Consider the following 20,174-nt stretch of genomic DNA (forward strand, 5'->3'; position numbering starts at 1 on the left):
TAAGCCCTTCCCATTTTACCCATAAATCCTTTTTCTCTATCCCGGAGATAATTAGGAAGAAACCTAATTATCTCCCAGGATAGAGACAACCACCATTTTAAAATACAATAAGAAAAATACAATAAAATACATAAGTTCAGAAATACCGATTGCATATGGTTCGTGTAACGTATCCCCAGATAGCCTGGATCTGAGTGCATATTCCTACCGAATAGCGCTCAGATCCGATGTACATAGTTCAATCACCATGGAGTCAAAGTCTTTCATAAGTCCTTCGGTATACGAATGACTCCATGGGACGACTACCTGGGTAAAGTCCATACGAATGATAGAAACTCACGAACTGACCGGTGTTCGTACGCTTCAATGAAATAGAAGGCGGGCGGCAGCTTCCAGCGGTGTTCGGCAGATAAAGCATCCATTTTTAGTTCCATAAGATTTACACCGAACACCGCTGATTCTCCTCGTGTCCCAAAATGGCCGCCACCTCGTGGTCGGCATACGAACGACGACCACCCCTACGAATGGAATGGAGAGGTGTCTGCGGTTAACCACAACGTTCTAATTGGGGCCAAGAGGTTAACCAGCAGCACACTCCTCTCCTGGGTGGCCGTCTGTTCGGTAGTTTCAATCGGTATTTGGGGAACCACACGAACAGGGGCATACGGACAGGAAATCCAACGAAATCAAGGCAAACAGACGAACCAGCAATATAAGTCTATACAGATGGATTTGTCACACTCCCGAACGCCGTTCTTCTAAAGTGCTGGGAAATAGAACGTAGCTGAGTTCCATAGAGGTCATGTTCCAAGTCCCGCTGGCCGCATTCGGGAGACAAGATGGCTGCCACCCATTGTTCTCACCACGTGTATTCGTATGCACGAAATGGCGGCCACCTAGGAGCATTCAATTAGTCGTATTGATACATGGTGTTCCACATTCTAATTAGTCTCAGGGGTGGCCTTGGTTCGTGAAATTAACAAATAAACTAATTGAACCACGAAAAGAACTAATGACTGTAGATTAATGTAGATTAATGAAGCAGTTTTGTCCTCAGCCAACAGGAGTGTGACGAGAGCTGTATAAACAAAGTGATTTAACTCCTAAATGACAGAGAATTGAGCAGTGAGACTTCAGGGGCACGATCTACACACGATCTACACACCAAAACTGCTTCACTAAGTTAAAGGTGTATCAGCATATATTATTTGCTTTACTTAACCTGTAAAAACAAAATCTCTTAGAATAAAATACAGAAGGATCTGTAAGGTACAGTTTTTGTAAAGTACAATAAAATATGTATTTTCCTGGTCTCCCTACACTGAGAATTCTACCTGACGCGTTATGGCTATGGTGGCCACTGGGGGGAGACAAAGTCCTATTTAATCTAGTTGTATAACAATAAAGCAGCTCAGTCATGTGATAAAGGGGTTCTAACAGAATTTGTTACATTGTTAATACTGTGTATAATCTGCCTTGTTTATTTTCTGGTAAATAATCTTGTTCTATTTTTTCTTTTCACTCATTTAGTTTTTTTTTTTTTTTTTTCTTGGATTTAATTAACAATGGTTTTATCAAGAGATAAGACAAAGTTATATTTTAATTATCTAAATACAGAAATAAAAATGGTAAGCCCCCCACTGCTCCCTTTTGGTTCAATAATCTATTGAGGGCTTAATCCTATCATTTAATGGGTGGCTTAAACATATTAATGAAGCTCTGTTCTCTTTAGTATTTGACCTGTATTATCCGATCAGGACAGAGTCACTGGTCCCCCCTTTTTGTGGTCCCCACTGGTATTTAAAATCCTGTAATAGGAGATAACTTTCTCTTTTACGGAAGCACTTTGCTATGTCTAGTCATTAAAGAGAGTTTGTAGATCTAAGTATCATTGAGGGTTGGGGCACAGGATAAAATTAGTTTTCATAACATCTCTTGGTGCCTAATCTTCAGCTGTAGCAGCCTGTATGCCAAGATTATCATCAATGGACCTTACCTTACTATGGTATTCACACAGTGTTGGGTGTAAGAGTGCAGACCATAGAGACAAAGTCCCAAGTTTCACCACCTATGTCTTGTCTTTATGGAGACTGCTAAACGGGTCATCTTGCTGGATAGCCAGCCATGATGAGTTGAATCACCTTCAAATATGCCTCTAAAATTTCAAGCTCTGACACTTGTTTTTAGAGAAACGTTGCCTCTCTTTGCACCTTTATCAAGTCTTTCTTCCATCCTAGTATAGGTTCCAGACATGAGATGCTTAGCTATCCTAGTGGCTGGGGCAGCCTTGGGATCTGAATCTGAGGAATCATGAGCTTTGCTAGGAGAAGGAGACATAGGCCCTCCATCCTCTGGCCTTCTGGAGTCTGATATGTTGGCAAGCACCATCTTAGCTTTTGGTGTAGAGGGGAGGTCTCTCAAAAAGGGCTCTGGTTAGAGGGCAAATTGTCACTCTGCATGGGGTGAGCTTTCTTATGTCGATACCTGGACTTTCCACCAGGGGATGAATAATAAAATATATGAAACAAAGCAAACAATTACAACTGAAAGTTACATTTATTGGCATTTATTGGGTTGGCAAGTGGATCACCATCAAAGCATGCCAGCTTACTCTCACAGTTGGACACCGTCCATTATAACTTTTTTTTACTTTCCAATGTCTCTATCCCACTTCCATGTCTGTCAATGCCCCCCTCTAGCTCCCCATATCTTTATTTTATCATGTCAGTCTAATCTCCCTATATCTGTCTTAAAATTGCCCATGCCTGTCTCTCACTGTTTCATCTCTGCGTCTCATCTCACAGGGTTATTATCTTAATACCCCATGCTTTTATTTCACTTGCTCCATGTATTTCACTCCCCAATCATGTTTCTTACTACCCAACCTGTCTCTCACTCCTCATATCTGTCTTTCAACCCCCATGGCTGTCTCTCAATCCCCATGTTATCTCACTCTCCATCTCTGTTCCTTTCTTAGATTTTATGTGAGGATCTGGCAGTGGATCGATTCTTCCCTGTCCTCTACCTTAAGGTTTGTAATGAATTCTGAGGGAATAGAGTGCATTGACCAGTTTGTGAGACCCAATAGTGAGTTTCAAATTTAAATATACAGTGCTGCACTAACATCACCAGGTGGTTCAGGGGTTATTTACTTCCACACCTGGACTTGTGTGTATTTTCTATAGCATAGTGTCTGTGTTTGTAAAGATCCTGTATGTAGCATAGCGTCTGTGTTTGTAAAGATCCAGAAAATAGAATAGTGTCTGTGTTTGGAAAGATCCTATATATAGAATAGTGTCTGTGTATGTAAGGATCCGGTATGTAGCATAGTGTCTGTGTTTGTAAAGATCAGGTGTATAGAATAGTGTCTGTGTATGTAAAGATCCTGTATGTAGCATAGTGTCTGTGTTTGTAAAGATCCTATATATAGAATGGTGTCTGTGTTTGTAAAGATCATGTATATAGATTAGTGTTTGTGTATGTAAAGATCCTGTATGAAGCACAGTGTCTGTGTTTGTACAATCCTATATATAGAATAGTGTCTGTATTTGTAAAGATCCTATATATAGAATAGTGTCTGTGTTTGTAAAGATCCTGTATATAGATTAGTGTTTGTGTATGTAAAGATTCTGTATGTAGAATAGTGTCTGTGTTTGTAAAGATCCTGTATGTAGCATTGTGTCTGTGTTTGTAAAGATCCTGTATGTAGCATAGTGTCTGTTTTTGTAAAGATCCAGTTTATAGAATAGTGTCTGTGTATGTAAAGATTCTGTATGTAGCATAGTGGCTGTGTTTGTACAGATCATGTATGTAGCATAGTGTCTGTGTTTGTAAAGATCATGTATATAGAATAGTGTCTGTGTATGTAAAGATCCTGTATGTAGAATTGTGTCTGTGTTTGTAAAGATCCTGTATATAGATTAGTGTCTGTGTATGTAAAGATCCTGTATGTAGCATAGTGTCTGTGTTTGTAAAGATCCTGTATGTAGCATAGTGTCTGTGTTTGTAAAGATCCAGTTTATAGAATAGTGTCTGTGTATGTAAAGATCCTGTATGTAGCATAGTGTCTGTGTTTGTAAAGATCCTGTATGTAGCATTGTGTCTGTGTTTGTAAAGATCCTGTATGTAGCATAGTGTCTGTTTTTGTAAAGATCCAGTTTATAGAATAGTGTCTGTGTATGTAAAGATTCTGTATGTAGCATAGTGGCTGTGTTTGTACAGATCATGTATGTAGCATAGTGTCTGTGTTTGTAAAGATCATGTATATAGAATAGTGTCTGTGTATGTAAAGATCCTGTATGTAGAATTGTGTCTGTGTTTGTAAAGATCCTGTATATAGATTAGTGTCTGTGTATGTAAAGATCCTGTATGTAGCATAGTGTCTGTGTATGTAAAGATCCTGTATGTAGCATAGTGTCTGTGTTTGTAAAGATCCTGTATGTAGCATAGTGTCTGTGTTTGTAAAGATCCAGTTTATAGAATAGTGTCTGTGTATGTAAAGATCCTGTATGTAGAATTGTGTCTGTGTTTGTAAAGATCCTGTATATAGATTAGTGTCTGTGTATGTAAAGATCCTGTATGTAGCATTGTGTCTGTGTTTGTAAAGATCCTGTATGTAGCATAGTGTCTGTGTTTGTAAAGATCCTGTATGTAGCATAGTGTCTGTGTTTGTAAAGATCCTGTATGTAGCATAGTGTCTGTGTTTGTACAGATCCTGTATGTAGCATAGTGTCTGTGTATGTAAAGATCCTGTATGTAGCATAGTGTCTGTGTTTGTACAGATCCTGTATGTAGCATAGTGTCTGTGTTTGTACAGATCCTGTATGTAGCATAGTGTCTGTGTTTGTAAAGATCCAGTATATAGAATTGTGTCTGTGTTTGTAAAGATCCTGTATATAGATTAGTGTCTGTGTATGTAAAGATCCTGTATGTAGCATAGTGTCTGTGTTTGTACAGATCCTGTATGTATCAGCGGACTCTAGGAATTATGATTTATGAGTATATATCTCTAAGGAGGTGTCTGATAATTTAGGAATTTGTTAGAAATGGTGTAGTCTGAGGTCCTGCTATTTCATTGTGCCATTTTCTCTCCACAGGCTTCTCAGCTCCTGGTGGCTTTCGATGAACATCTCATAAACAACAACTTCAAGTTTGGGGTCATATACCAGAAAGCTTCACAGGTGAGGGGCAAAGGAAAGGTAACTTGGGGAAGGGTGAGAGGTAGCTGGTGGGTTTATAGTGAGGGGGATGGTAAAAGGGAATTGTGTGTTTTTTGTGGAGTGGGGGGAGGGTGAGGGTGCATAGGTGGTTGTGGAATTTTTTAGTGACGGGGAATGGTGATGAGGGAGAAAGGTGGGTTCCCTGCTGGCCTGAAATAATTCCTGAGCTGCAGGAAAGGGGTGCTTGGCTGGGAGGCATGGGATGGAAGGGTAAATGTGGTGATTATAATAATTTTAAGAGGTTGGAAAATATGTATTAGCCCTAGGTGACCGGGTGGTCAGTCACATAAATGATATATTTTTAATATTTTAATATTTTGAAAAAATAATTGTAAGCATTTAGCCAGAATATTAAATCAAGGTCTTGGTTTACTTTGATGTCCCTGATTCATTCATTCTTATCTCAATCTGTCCCTCAGGTAAATGAAGCAGAACTTTTCAGTAACACAGAAGAGAGTTTGGGGTTCACTGAATTTCTTAACTTTTTAGGAGACCAGATTAATCTACATAATTTCAAAGGGTGAGAACTATGTGCTAGTATACAGTATGTCTTTTATAGGTTTATATGACTACACGATGCCCTAAAAAGTCCAGAACCCCAGGGGAGTGTTAATTCATTGTAATATTTTATTTTGCTTGTTTTATATTATTTATATTACATGAGATTTTTAGGTTAGGATTAGTGCAGGGGTTAATGTTTAGCGATAGCTATTTGCTACCTCAATTCAAACAATTAAACCCTGCAATAGTCTAAGGTCTAGTTTGATGTTTAGCAGTAGAGCACTGTAGGGGTTAATGGTTAGTATTTAGGTACTGTAGGGGTTAATGGTTAGTATTAAGGTACTTTGGGGATAATGGGGAGTATTAAAGTACTGTAGGGGTGGTTAATGTTTAGTGCAGTGTTTAGCGATAATGCTATGTAGGCGTTAATAGTTACTATTGAGGTTAGTTAGTATAAAGGTAGTGTAGGGGTTAATGGTTAGTATCAAGGTAGTGTAGGGGTTAATGGTTAGCAGTGAGATAGTGTAGGGTTCAATGGTTAGTCTTAAGGTAGTGTGGTGGTTGATAGTATTAAGATAGTGTAGGGTATTTTTTACTATTAAGGCAGTGTAGGGGTTAATAGTATTAAGATAGTGTAGGGTTAATGGTTAGGATTAAGGTAGTGTAGGCATTAATAGTATTTAGATAGTGTAGGGTTAATGGTTACTACTAAGGTAGTGTATGGGGTTAATAGTATTAAGATAGTGTAGGGTTAATGGTTAGGATTAAGGTAGTGTAGGGTTAATAGTTACTATTAGGGGTTAATGGTTTGTATGAAGGTAGTGTAGCGGTCAATAGTATTAAGGTAGTGTAGGGTTAGTGGTTAGTACTAAGGTAGTATATAGGGTTAATGGTTAGTAATAAGGTTCAGTATGAGTTAATGGTTATTAGGTAATGTATGGGTTAATAGTATACAAATAGTGTACGGTTAATGGTTACTATTAAGGTAGTGTAGGGGTTAATAGTAATACGATAGTGTAGGGTTAATGGTTACTACTAAGGTAGTGTGGGGGTTAATATTAATACGATAGTGTAGGGTTAATGGTTACTATTAAGGTAGTGTAGGGGTTAATAGTAATACGATAGTGTAGGGTTAATGGTTACTACTAAGGTAGTGTAGGGATTAATAGTAATACGATAGTGTAGGGTTAATGGTTACTATTAAGGTAGTGTAGGGGTTAATAGTAATACGATAGTGTAGGGTTAATGGTTACTACTAAGGTAGTGTAGTTGTTAATAGTAATATGATAGTGTAGGGTTAATGGTTACTATTAAGGTAGTGTAGTTGTTAATAGTTATACGATAGTGTAGGATTAATGGTTACTACTAAGGTAGTGTAGGGGTTAATAGTAATACGATAGTGTAGGGTTAATGGTTACTACTAAGAGAGTATAGGGATTAATAGTATTAAGATTCTGTAGGGTTAATAGTTAGGATTAAGGTAGTGTAGGGTTAATGGTTAGTATTAAGGTGGTGTAGGGTTTAATGGTTAGTATTAAGGTAGTGTAGGGGTTAATGGTTAGGATTAAGGTAGTGCAGGGGTTAATGGTTAGGATTAGGGTAGTGTTGGATAACACAGGGACATTACAGTTGAGATAGCGGTAGTTATAGTCTGAGCTGCAGCTGTTCTTGTTTAACCCCTTAAGGACACATAACATGTGTGACATGTCATGATTCCCTTTTATTCCAGAAGTTTGGTCCTTAAGGGGTTAAAAACTATTGTCATTGGTGATAGTAACTCCCACTACTCTCAAGCAAGAGATGACCTGTTTGTGCATTATTACCAGTTGATAACAGTAAATAATTGCACGGATGACATCACCATGCTGTGCTCAGTGAGATAACAGCGGATCATGTAATATCTGTACATAGCTATGGAATTTGCTGGCGCTATATAAATAATAAATAATAAAATAATAATAGCGCAGAGGACGGTCCCCGAATCTGTATGATTAACCGTTTTGGAACTGATTTAGGTTCCGTGGTGGCCTGGACGTTTCCCAGGGTCAGACTGGATCAGAGTCTGTTTACACCCGATTCCGAGGCAATGAGATTATGTTCCACGTGTCCACAAAACTTCCATACACCCCTGGAGACACACAGCAGGTAGGTGCTCACTGCATCCTTCATCGATGATCCATTATGGATCCACAGAACTTCCATACACCCCTGGAGATACTCAGCAGGTAGGTGCTCACTGCATCCTTCATCGATGATCCATTATGGATCCACAAAACTTCCATACACCCCTGGAGACACTCAGCAGGTAGGTGCTCACTGCATCCTTCATCGATAATCCATTATGGATCCACAAAACTTCCATACACCTCTGGAGACACACAGCAGGTAGGTGCTCACTGCATCCTTCATCAATGATCCATTATGGATCCACAAAACTTCCATACACCTCTGGAGACACGCAGCAGGTAGGTGCTCACTGCATCCTTCATCGATGATCCATTAAGGATCCACGAAACTTCCATACACCCCTGGCGACACGCAGCAGGTAGGTGCTCACTGCATCCTTCATCGATGATCCATTATGGATCCACAAAACTTCCATACACCCCTGGAGACACTCAGCAGGTAGGTGCTCACTGCATCCTTCATCAATGATCCATTATGGATCCACGAAACTTCCATACACCCCTGGAGACACTCAGCAGGTAGGTGCTCACTGCATCCTTCATCAATGATCCATTATGGATCCACAAAACTTCCATACACCCCTAGAGACACTCAGCAGGTAGGTGCTCACTGCATCCTTCATCAATGATTCATTATGGATCCACAAAACTTCCATACACCCCTGGAGACACTCAGCAGGTAGGTGCTCACTGCATCCTTCATCGATGATCCATTATGGATCCACAAAACTTCCATACACCCCTGGAGACACTCAGCAGGTAGGTGCTCACTGCATCCTTCATCGATGATCCATTATGGATCCACGAAACTTCCATACACCCCTGGAGACACTCAGAAGGTAGGTGCTCACTGCATCCTTCATCGATGACCCATTATGGATCCACGAAACTTCCATACACCCCTGGAGACACTCAGCAGGTAGGTGCTCACTGCATCCTTCATCAATGATCCATTATGGATCCACGAAACTTCCATACACCCCTGGAGACACACAGCAGGTAGGTGCTCACTGCATCCTTCATCAATGATCCATTATGGATCCACGAAACTTCCATAAACTCCTGGAGACACTCAGCAGGTAGGTGCTCACTCCATCCTTCATCAATGATCCATTATGGATCCACGAAACTTCCATACACCCCTGGAGACACTCAGCAGGTAGGTGCTCACTGCATCCTTCATCAATGATCCATTATGGATCCACGAAACTTCCATACACCCCTGGAGACACTCACTCAGCAGGTAGGTGCTCACTGCATTCTTCATCAATGATCCATTATGGATCAACGAAACTTCCATACACCCCTGGAGACACGCAGCAGGTAGATGCACACTGCATCCTTCATCGATGATCCATTATGGATCCACAAAACTTCCATAAACTCCTGGAGACATGCAGCAGGTAGGTGCTTGCTGCATCCTTCATCAATGATCCATTATGGATCCACGAAACTTCCATACACCCCTGGAGACACTCAGCAGGTAGGTGCTCACTGCATCCTTCATCAATGATCCATTATGGATCCACGAAACTTCCATACACCCCTGGAGACACTCAGCAGGTAGGTGCTCACTGCATCCTTCATCAATGATCCATTATGGATCCACGAAACTTCCATACAACCCTGGAGACACTCAGCAGGTAGGTGCTCACTGCATCCTTCATCAATGATCCATTATGGATCCACGAAACTTCCATACACTCCTGGAGACACTCAGCCGGTAGGTGCTCACTGCATCCTTCATCAATGATCCATTATGGATCCACGAAACTTCCATACACCACTGGAGACACTCAGCAGGTAGATGCTCACTGCATCCTTCATCAATGATCCATTATGGATCCACGAAACTTCCATACACCCCTGGAGACACTCAGCAGGTAGGTGCTCACTGCATCCTTCATCAATGATCCATTATGGATCCACGAAACTTCCATACACCCCTGGAGACACTCAGCAGGTAGGTGCTCACTGCATCCTTCATCAATGATCCATTATGGATCCACGAAACTTCCATACAACCCTGGAGACACTCAGCAGGTAGGTGCTCACTGCATCCTTCATCAATGATCCATTATGGATCCACGAAACTTCCATACACTCCTGGAGACACTCAGCTGGTAGGTGCTCACTGCATCCTTCATCAATGATCCATTATGGATCCACGAAACTTCCATACACCACTGGAGACACTCAGCAGGTAGATGCTCACTGCATCCTTCATCAATGATCCATTATGGATCCACGAAACTTCCATACACCCCTGGAGACACACAGCAGGTAGGTGCTCACTGCATCCTTCATCAATGATCCATAATGGATCAACGAAACTTCCATACACTCCTGGAGACACGCAGCAGGTAGGTGCTCACTGCATCCTTCATCAATGATCCATTATGGATCCACAAAACTTCCATACACCACTGGAGACACTCAGCAGGTAGATGCTCACTGCATCCTTCATCAATGATCCATTATGGATCCACGAAACTTCCATACACCCCTGGAGACACACAGCAGGTAGGTGCTCACTGCATCCTTCATCAATGATCCATAATGGATCAACGAAACTTCCATACACTCCTGGAGACACGCAGCAGGTAGGTGCTCACTGCATCCTTCATCAATGATCCATTATGGATCCACAAAACTTCCATACACCCCTGGAGACACTCAGCAGGTAGGTGCTCACTGCATCCTTCATCAATGATCCATTATGGATCCACGAAACTTCCATACACCACTGGAGACACTCAGCAGGTAGATGCTCACTGCATCCTTCATCAATGATCCATTATGGATCCACAAAACTTCCATACACCCCTGGAGACACACAGCAGGTAGGTGCTCACTGCATCCTTCATCAATGATCCATAATGGATCAACGAAACTTCCATACACTCCTGGAGACACGCAGCAGGTAGGTGCTCACTGCATCCTTCATCAATGATCCATAATGGATCAACGAAACTTCCATACACTCCTGGAGACACGCAGCAGGTAGGTGCTCACTGCATCCTTCATCAATGATCCATTATGGATCCACAAAACTTCCATACACCCCTGGAGACACTCAGCAGGTAGGTGTTCACTGCATCAATTGATTGTTATTATTTATATCATGCATACTTCTTCCTCAGCACTTTACAATTGTTGCCAGATGTTATTAACCAACGAGCAACTAATGTTAACATGGCCCAATTTTCTAACCTTCTCTCCACACTTGGTCTTTTTTGCCCTTTTTTTTCTCTCCTTCTGCCTCTTTTTTCTCTTTTTTTTCCTTGTGGTGTAGTTCTGATATATCCTGAGATCTGTCTTTTCATAAAATAATAAACCAGGAGAACAATAATTATATGAAATAAAATAATATGGATTATATTAGTAAGTTCATTATTTATTTTCAGTAAGTCCCCACTCTTCTATTTTCCATCCTCTTTGTGTCTTTCCAGCTACAGAGGAAGCGCCACATCGGCAATGATATCGTAGCCATTGTCTACCAAGACGACGGGGCAGTTTTTTCTCCAAATATAATTACCTCTCACTTCTTACACTGTTTTATCGCAGTGCAACCAGACCTCAGTCCCAGCGGAGACACTCTCTACAAGGTGAGCAAGCTCTAGACGTGTGAATGAAAGGAAATGGTTCATTTGGACTTGATAAAGGCCCTGTTGTAAGCAGAAACGTTGTTTTGATTCTGCCCCAATAAATCTGCCCACTGACTTGAACGTGAATGCCTGGACCATCATTACTTTTTTGCAAATCGCATTGTGAGAATTGGCCAACTTCAGGTCCGGTTGCACCCTAAGATCCAGGAGAGTGCGATATCCATATTGGTCATTATAATTTTGGCATTCGACCCTTTGTGCACCCAGAATATATCTATGTATTACTATTCCTGTCTGTAGCAGCTATTCACTTTAGCAGGAATGGAGGCGAATGCTTACAATGATTGGAAACGTTGGCCCAATGAGAAAATGTAACATTAGAAAATATGAACTGGAAAACAAAAACATAGTTGTAACATTTTTTGCAAACTTGGGAGTCCACTTAATATTGTTGGTTAAGCTTTTCAAATTATTTAATATTTGTGGATAAACATTTGAAATGATTTAAGATTACGAAAAAAAACAAGTATCAACCTATTATAAATGTTAACGAGTTATAAACCCTTAACAAGTTATATGTTAATATGTTTTTATATGTGATATATTTTTAAAATGTTAATATTTTGAAAAAAAAAATCTAAAAAGTTTATGCAAAAGAAACACACCTAAATTCTTGGATTTGTGGTTTTTTTTTGTTTAGTTTTTTGGTATGAGGGGGTTGTGTTTTCTTTTGACAGTTCAATTTTCTAATGCTAATAAACCCTCTCCGTTTCCCTTTTTAATTTATTTTATTTATATTTCTTCAATATATATATTTTTGTGCATGTGTGTTTATTTATAGATATAATATATTTAATATATATACATTTAGATATCGTTATCGATCTCTTTGCTAAGATCACAGGTATATCTTTATAATAGTAAATAATAAATAAGGCTATTATAATTTGGGTCTTACCTCTTCCCAGCTAATCATATTCTATTGTTTTGTAAAGTAGCAAAATATAATTTTACAATAAACATTAAAAAAGAATTGTTTAATTTTTTTTGCACAAAACAAAATGAAAAAAACAAAAAACAAACATTCTAAAACACAGCAATAGAGGGTGCCAGTATTATCGAAGGGTCTGAAACATAGGATAACCTTGAGGGATGCTTCGTTCAGAAATAGCTTGTGTTTCACCATTTATAACAGGTGTTTTATTACATATTTATGTGATTGACAGGTTTCAGTCACAGCCAGGAATGATGTGCCAAAGTTTGGACCAGCTCTCCCAAGCCCGGCTGTGTTTCAGAAGGTTAGAATAAAACATGTCCTTCACGTGATGAATATGTTTTTCTGACAAGCCATTGGTTATAATGTTGCCAGCGCGCAGTGGGGAGAGATGTAAAAGTGTGACCAACAGAACAGTTGAAACCAGTGAATCTCCTCTTTGGTTCCACTCGTTTAAGTGGTAATTACTCCACTTTGAATCATCTCACTCTGACACTTTTATAAAATTCTACCCACATGTCGGATCTGTGATGTCATAGTATATATTTACTACACTACGGACAATCTGAACTTCGGACAGTTTACAGTTTAACGATTGTAAATGCGCTATTTGTTCTGGTTTTTGGGTCAGTCGCTGACAAAGATAATCAAGTCTTGTTTCTTAGAGGTGCATTTGAGAGCAGGAACTTGCTGAACTTTGCTTTGGTAGTTAATATTTATGAAATTGAATAAGTAGTTCAGAATAAATTATATACACAAGTCTAGTGTAGTGGAAACGTAGTGAGGGAAACGTGAAACAGCATCAGCAGCAATTCCTGTTACTACATGGCACAGTCCGTGACTGGCACACGGAAAAGGCACAGGATTCAGCGCAATGTGCACTGTAAACTATTTTATTATGTAGGACGCAAGCTGGCCAGAACCACAGAAAAGCTATTTCACTACATTTTCAAATGGTGACAGGGTCTGTGGACCTGTGTGTCAAAAGCATAATCACTTGGGCATGTGGGCCAAAAGCATATTTGTAAAGATAGTGACAGGAGTACTCAGCGGTAATTCTTTTTTTCAACAAGAAGAAGTGTTCCGAACAGGTGATGTTACCTCTGGGTAGAGGACCTTACCCTGAAGAATCATTGTGGTGGTCTGTTGTGCTAGTGGAGAAGCAACACGCGACATAGCAGGACAGGTCTGGTTCCCAAGCTTTTCCCTTTACACACTAAAAATCACCTATTATGTATGTTAACCTCTATATGAGATGCTCATATGCCTTTAAACTTATATTAAAGGGACCCTCCACAGCACAAATATAAAGAATACAAAAATCACTTAGTAGATATACTCCTAATGAAAACATGCATGCATTTAATTATGCAATTTTCATTATGAGTTATATTTAAATACAACTTGCAAAACCTGCAAATCTCTTGTCTGCTACCTTTGCAAGCCCTCCCCTTCTAACCACGCCCAGACTTTCTGTAGCTGTCCAATCAGACTTCTGCTGCCTCTCGAGTTCATCTCCACTGAGCTAAACAAACCAGGAAGTAACAGGAATGGTTCTCTGATTGACACCTGGGGGGGGGGGGGGGGGAGGGGGAGGGGGGGGAAGGGGGGGGAGGGGGGAGGGGGGGGAAGGGGGGGGAGGGGGGGGTGTAACAAGGTTAATTTATAAAAGTGACAATTTCAATTGAAATCTGCATTTTGTTTGTAAATTAAAAAGAGGACACTCTACAGTGGCGGATTTTCCATTGACAGCAAATAAGCTTTCACTTTCTTAGTTTTTTATTTCATGTTTAACCAAATCCTTCAAATTGTGAATACTGCTTTTATCCCAGTAAATATTACTCATTAGCTTATTTTGCTAGTGTAATCTATGATAAAACCTAAAGGGGAGAAAAAGGAACAAAATATTTGTAAGAGTAATAAAAAGTGGCAGGAATTCAAATAACACCAACTTATGAAGATAAATGTGAAATACTATGTTTGGTTCCAGGCAGGAAGTGTAGCTCCGAAATCATCGGGATAGTATTTTAAAGTACGAAGGTGCGGCAGGCTTATTGCAATGGCTCAAAAGGAGTAGCACCTGATGGAGATCCCATGGATGAGCAAAGAATTGTATTGAAGGCTATCTAGGTGGATCTAGAAATATATGGTTCGATCCTCTAAGGGTAGAGATCTGAATCTTGCAGCTATTGAGACTCAAATACCTTCTGAAAGAAATTAAAGATGTCTTTAGTGGAGGAAGGTACAACAGAGGCATTACGTGAAGAAGCTCAATCATCAAAATGTCCCAGATCATATAGTAGAATGCAGGAGTATTCATTTCCCTGATTTGAAGGAGGATATACGTAACATGATCTGAGAAGCCTTTGCCTTTTAGCCATATCCTCCTAACTTCCAGGCCATCAGATGGAATGACTGGGAGTGCACATAAAGGTTTTAAAAGATCTTTTAAGACTGGAAGCTCCAGTGGATCCCTGGAGACAATTGAAGTAGCAACTTGAACTAAGGTCTCCTCTCTCCTGGGCCAAAAAGAAGTACATATTTTACAGCTTCCTAAGTAAAATAAAGATCATTGGAACTGGAGGAAAAACATAGGCCAGACAAAACAGCATCTCTCTCTTCTGCAAAGGGATCAAATATTTGCCATACAAATTTCTTCTGTTTTGAACTGTGGCCATGAGTTCCACTGCTGGATGACCCAATAATGGACAATTTATGGAGGGCTGCTTGGCTTGGATTCAGGAGACAAACTGCTAGAAGACCTTCCAGGGACCTTTTGAGCTCACTAAATTAGAGGAATCATAATCATAATCAAACATTGGTATTTCAATAGAGGCTGAGATTGGTGAAGGCATTGCCCCCATGCCACCCTAAATCCTGGGATGGCGCATCCATAAGGCGGCACAAGCAGCCGCCTTAGGGCGCACCAGCTCTGTGGGCGCAAGATTCTAGTGACTGGCAGGAGGGATGTGCTCCCTCCTACCAGTCCATGTTATGGACCCCTGGCACGGCGTGCGGCTGTGTTTGAATCCGAGGCAGCGAGGGAGCTCTGATTTCCCTGCTCTGCTTCCTTACATGCCGTTTGCTGCCAGGCGCGAGGGAGCAGAGCATGGAGATCACAGCTCCCTCGCTGCCTCGGATTCAAACACAACAGCATGCCTCCCAGCAGCACCACTGGACCCCAGAGACAGATTCATGCCAGCTCTCCAGGTAGGTAGGTCAACTTTTAACATCTCTTTTTACATGGCCCATAGTCTTTGGTCAGGAGGCCAGCCAGCAGGCCCCTCCAGGAACATTTGGCAGAGGCATCTTTGCCACAGGTTGGTTTCTACATTTAATTTTATTTTCCAGACTGCCAACTCGCCTATAGTGGCCAAGTGACTATAATATTGTAAAGTCTGATAGGGGACTCAGTTATCAATAAGATTAAATTCCTTTTCTAACTCATTATTGTGTTAACTAATAGTTTAACAAACTTTTATTATAGACTGGGAAATAATGGGATTTTTTTTTCTTCTAAATATTAATGAGTTTTTGTTTATGCTTATTTAGATGAACACTTTAACTTGTCAAATGAATTCACCACATAGAAACCATTATTGGATAGTCAAGGTATCAGTACCACAGACAGCCAAAGGGTGGTGCTGTCATCATACTACATTATACATTTCATGTGAATCAAATTCACCATTAATTATTTACTGCAAGCAGCACTCTGAATAAAACATGTTCCCCATTTGTAAGGGCAGGTCAGATCACACAGCAGTATATACTGAGAAAAAAATGGAAACTTATGAATATCTAGAATGCATTATGTGAGCGTGGTCTTTCATTTCGATAAGAGAGCAGTGGCTGGTTTGGAAGCAAGGTTCCTGTAATATCCAACAATAGCCAGAAAAATCTCAGGATATTTCAGGAAACTCTCAAAACAAAACCGGTGTTCCCTCTAAATCAGTTTTTATTGAGAATTACAGTAACAATATAGATCTCAAAGTAATCTTTATAACAGCTAGACCTCACAGTTTACACAGGAAATATCCCAAGGTAATCATAGCATACTGGTGTGAAATAACAAAAGGTCTGACCGTTACAAATATTTATTTTCTGGTTATCTGGTTATAAAGGAATCCATGTGCAATGTTGTTTTTTGGAATATTCTGAAAGTTTTATGTTTTTCCCATATCTACGGTTTGATAATAGTAGATGTTACGTTTGGTGACAATATCCTATAGATTGGATCGGTCCATAGTGTCGCCTGCTTGGTAGAACATTATCTGGAGGTTGTAGAAGATGTGAAATGTACTACAGTAGTCTGTAGTGTGAGTCGTTTAATGGGACATGATTTGGAGGTTGTAGGAGATGCACAATATACCACCGTAGTCTGTGTGAGACGTTTAATAGAACATTATTTGTAGGTTGTAGGATATGTACGATATGACACCAATAGTCCATAGTGTGACTCATTTAATGGAATATTGAAAATTGTACAAGAAGTACTATGTACCACCCGTAGTCCACAGTGTAACCCGTTTAATGGAATATTGTTTGGGGGTTGTAGGAGATGTATGATGTGCCACCAATAGTCCATAGTTTGACTTGTTTAAAGGAACATTGTTTGAAAGTTGTAGGAGATGTGATATGTACCACTCATAGTTAATAGTGTGACCTGTTTAATGAAACATTGTGTTGAGGTTGTAGGAGATATACAATGTACCACCATTTGTCCATAGTGTGACCCGTTTCATGGAACATTGTTTGGAGGCTGTAGGAGATGCATGATGTGCCACCAGTAGTCCATAGTGTGACTCATTTTATGGAACATTGTTTGGAGGTTGTAGGAGATGTACCAGCAGTCGTTGTAGTTTTTATAACTATTCTGTGATGGCCTAGCAACATTTCTGTCCTTTTTGGGTCTCTACCAGGCCTCATACCCAAAAGAATGATCAAATAAACAGCAAAACAATATAAATTCACCTGTGTGCAGACAGTAAACACACTTAGTGGGTATTAGGTGAAACAAACACACAAATTACCCTTAGTTAGCTGTATTGTAGATAAAGGATTCCTCTTATATCCTCAAGGCAATAACAACAAAACACCAAAAAAATGGCAATCTACAATACAGAAATAATAGTGCAGAGTATCCAAGTAAAAAAGTTACACGCTTTATTCACAAATACACTTACAAAATGGAAGTGTCAAACAGGCACATCAGGTTCAGATGGAATAACGAATCCCAATGGAAGAATCCAATGGAGCAGGAAAGCCAGATGTACACATAAAATAAAATAAAAATGTAAAATAAAATCAGCAGTAAAATACTCTAAACACTGTACTGAACAAGCCCCGTCTGCCTTCAATCAAACTATGTTTGTGAGTGCAATCCTCTATACCACTTATTTCTATTCTCTGTGACAATATTGCGCTATGTCCGTCTCTATTATTTCTGTATTGTAGATTGCCATTTTTTGGTGTTTTGCTCATACCCAAAAGGGCAGTGATGTATTTTGGCAAACCAAGGCCACCGATGGTTACCCCTCCATACATAGTAATCTACTGACCTCACAAACATCTACATGGATAGATATGAAACCATTTACCTAGAAAAACAATCATTTATACATACATAGGCACAAACACACTTTTCTCATTTTTTTTCTTCATCTTTTAAATACAATATAGTGCAAAACCATAAAATAAGGAAATCATTCTATGAACTGTGAAAAGATAAAGTAAGTGGTAGATGGCAAAAGGTCTCTAGGATGAGTTAGTTAGGTACGGACTTGCCCTAATATGAAAGCTTTGACTTTCCTACTCAGGTTGCGGGTTGGGTGATTGATGTTTGGCTGTTGGATTCCGGATGTTTTCCAGTGAGTGGTAGAATATATCGTAATAACCCCTTTTTTATTATCCTCAGAACCAGCATTTCCGGGAATTTCTTCTCACCAAGCTTATTAATGCGGAGGTCAGCTGTTACCGTGCTGAGAGGTTCTCAAAACTGCAGGTGAAAATAAACTCCGTTATTAAAACACGTTCCTAGTGACATTGAAAGCTCATGAACTGACTGAAAGATGGCCATCTAAACATCCTTCAGTGTGACACCTATATGGCTATACTTCCCAATAATTGTGTCTGGTTGTTACAGCGAGATTCCTTTCATAGGGTCTACAAAAGAAAAATTATACCACACATAGTGAAATCTGTATAATAACAATGTTAAACAGGGAAAATATGAAATGTTTACTCACAGGTGTAGAGCCGTACCAGGCTCTATATGATCAGCGTTGGGGTGCCAATAACTGGCTACGAAAATACTCCAGATGCAGGATCTCATAGTCCAAAAAAGTATTTATTGATATAAAAGTATTAAAATATAATATAATAAAATAGGACCTAAGTAAGCAGTGTGTAGAGAAAATAATAATATACACAACCGCAATGAATTTCAAGTCCTCATAAAATATCTACGATGCAAACGCATTTCGACTAATAATGGTCTAATCATAGTCTTCCTCTTGCACTGAGGAAGACTATTATTAGTCAAAACACGTTTGCATCGTATCATTTCATTGTCTGATTATGTTATTCTATCTCTAGACTAATTCACCTGTATGCTGCATAGAAGATACAGGTCAGTCAATCAGTCCATATATCAGTGGACCAATACAAGATCCTATATTATCCCTTATCAATAGATCAATGAATTGTCTGCTTGTGTCTTCCATCAATTAATCAATCACTCAAGCAATCAATCAATCAATCAATCAATCCACTGTCTGGTTGCACTCTTTATCAGTGAATATGTTTATTGTCTGTTGAACCCTGCATTATTAGCCAAACCATTGTCTTCTTGTATTTTTAATGACTTTTACCAATCCCATCATCTCCAAACCTCTCTTTGTTGTGCTCTCAGGAACGCACACGGGCCGCTCTTATTGACACCCTGTATGAGGAACTTATCCTTCATAGTCAGAGTGTGCTGGGACCATTGAATGAAGGGGCTGGAGGGACAGCGGATGAAGGAACGGTGGATAAACTGGAGAACACTACTAGTGGGTTTTTGGAAAATTTCAAGGTGACTAAAGAAGAGATGGAAGTAACCCATAGCAGACATGAAGTGCCCCCTAATGTGGCTTTCTCAAGAAAAAAATTGTCAACTTTCCCCATGCAGTCAGATTGCCCATTTTCTGTGATGTGATTGGCTGGATGTAAATCCAATCAATAACAAAGTATCACTTGGCAATCCCTGTGGAACCTTTCAGGAGGAATAATTCTGGGAATATAGCCACAAGAATTGCAGACACTGAATTTACTTTTGTATATTTTTTGTTTTTTGAGCAGGAATGAGATTGCAAAAGAAACCCCCAAAAACTCAATAGTATTAGCCTTGTCTTTTAACACTTCCAATAGCATGACATCAGGGCTAAATCTGTCATTAAACTGTTACTGTACTGTCTCTTTCGCTCACTGGATCTCTCACTGAGTGTCTCCTTACTGTCTCTTTCCCTCACTGGATCTCTCACTGAGTGTCTCCTTACTGTCTCTCTCACTGGATCTCTCACTGAGTGTCTCCTTACTGTCTCTTTCTCTCACTGGATCTCTCACTGAGTGTCTCCTTACTGTCTCTTTCTCTCACTGGATTTCTCATTGAGTGTCTCTATGCTGT

General features: G+C 39.8%; 1 protein-coding gene across 1 annotated transcript in view; it reads left to right on the plus strand.

Moving 5' to 3' along the window:
• The window catches only part of LOC134574468 (rap1 GTPase-activating protein 1-like), a 43,115-nt gene that overhangs the window by 16,931 nt on the left and 6,010 nt on the right, over positions 1-20,174 (plus strand). Inside the window, exons 9-16 of the mRNA XM_063433562.1 lie at positions 2,978-3,031; positions 5,097-5,180; positions 5,639-5,739; positions 7,736-7,865; positions 11,359-11,514; positions 12,741-12,812; positions 18,426-18,512; positions 19,422-19,583. Coding sequence (XP_063289632.1) covers positions 2,978-3,031; positions 5,097-5,180; positions 5,639-5,739; positions 7,736-7,865; positions 11,359-11,514; positions 12,741-12,812; positions 18,426-18,512; positions 19,422-19,583 — 846 coding nt within the window. The remainder of the gene's footprint in view (positions 1-2,977; positions 3,032-5,096; positions 5,181-5,638; positions 5,740-7,735; positions 7,866-11,358; positions 11,515-12,740; positions 12,813-18,425; positions 18,513-19,421; positions 19,584-20,174) is intronic.

This window comes from Pelobates fuscus, chromosome 10, assembly GCF_036172605.1.
Source record: "Pelobates fuscus isolate aPelFus1 chromosome 10, aPelFus1.pri, whole genome shotgun sequence".
Lineage (NCBI taxonomy): Eukaryota > Metazoa > Chordata > Amphibia > Anura > Pelobatidae > Pelobates > Pelobates fuscus.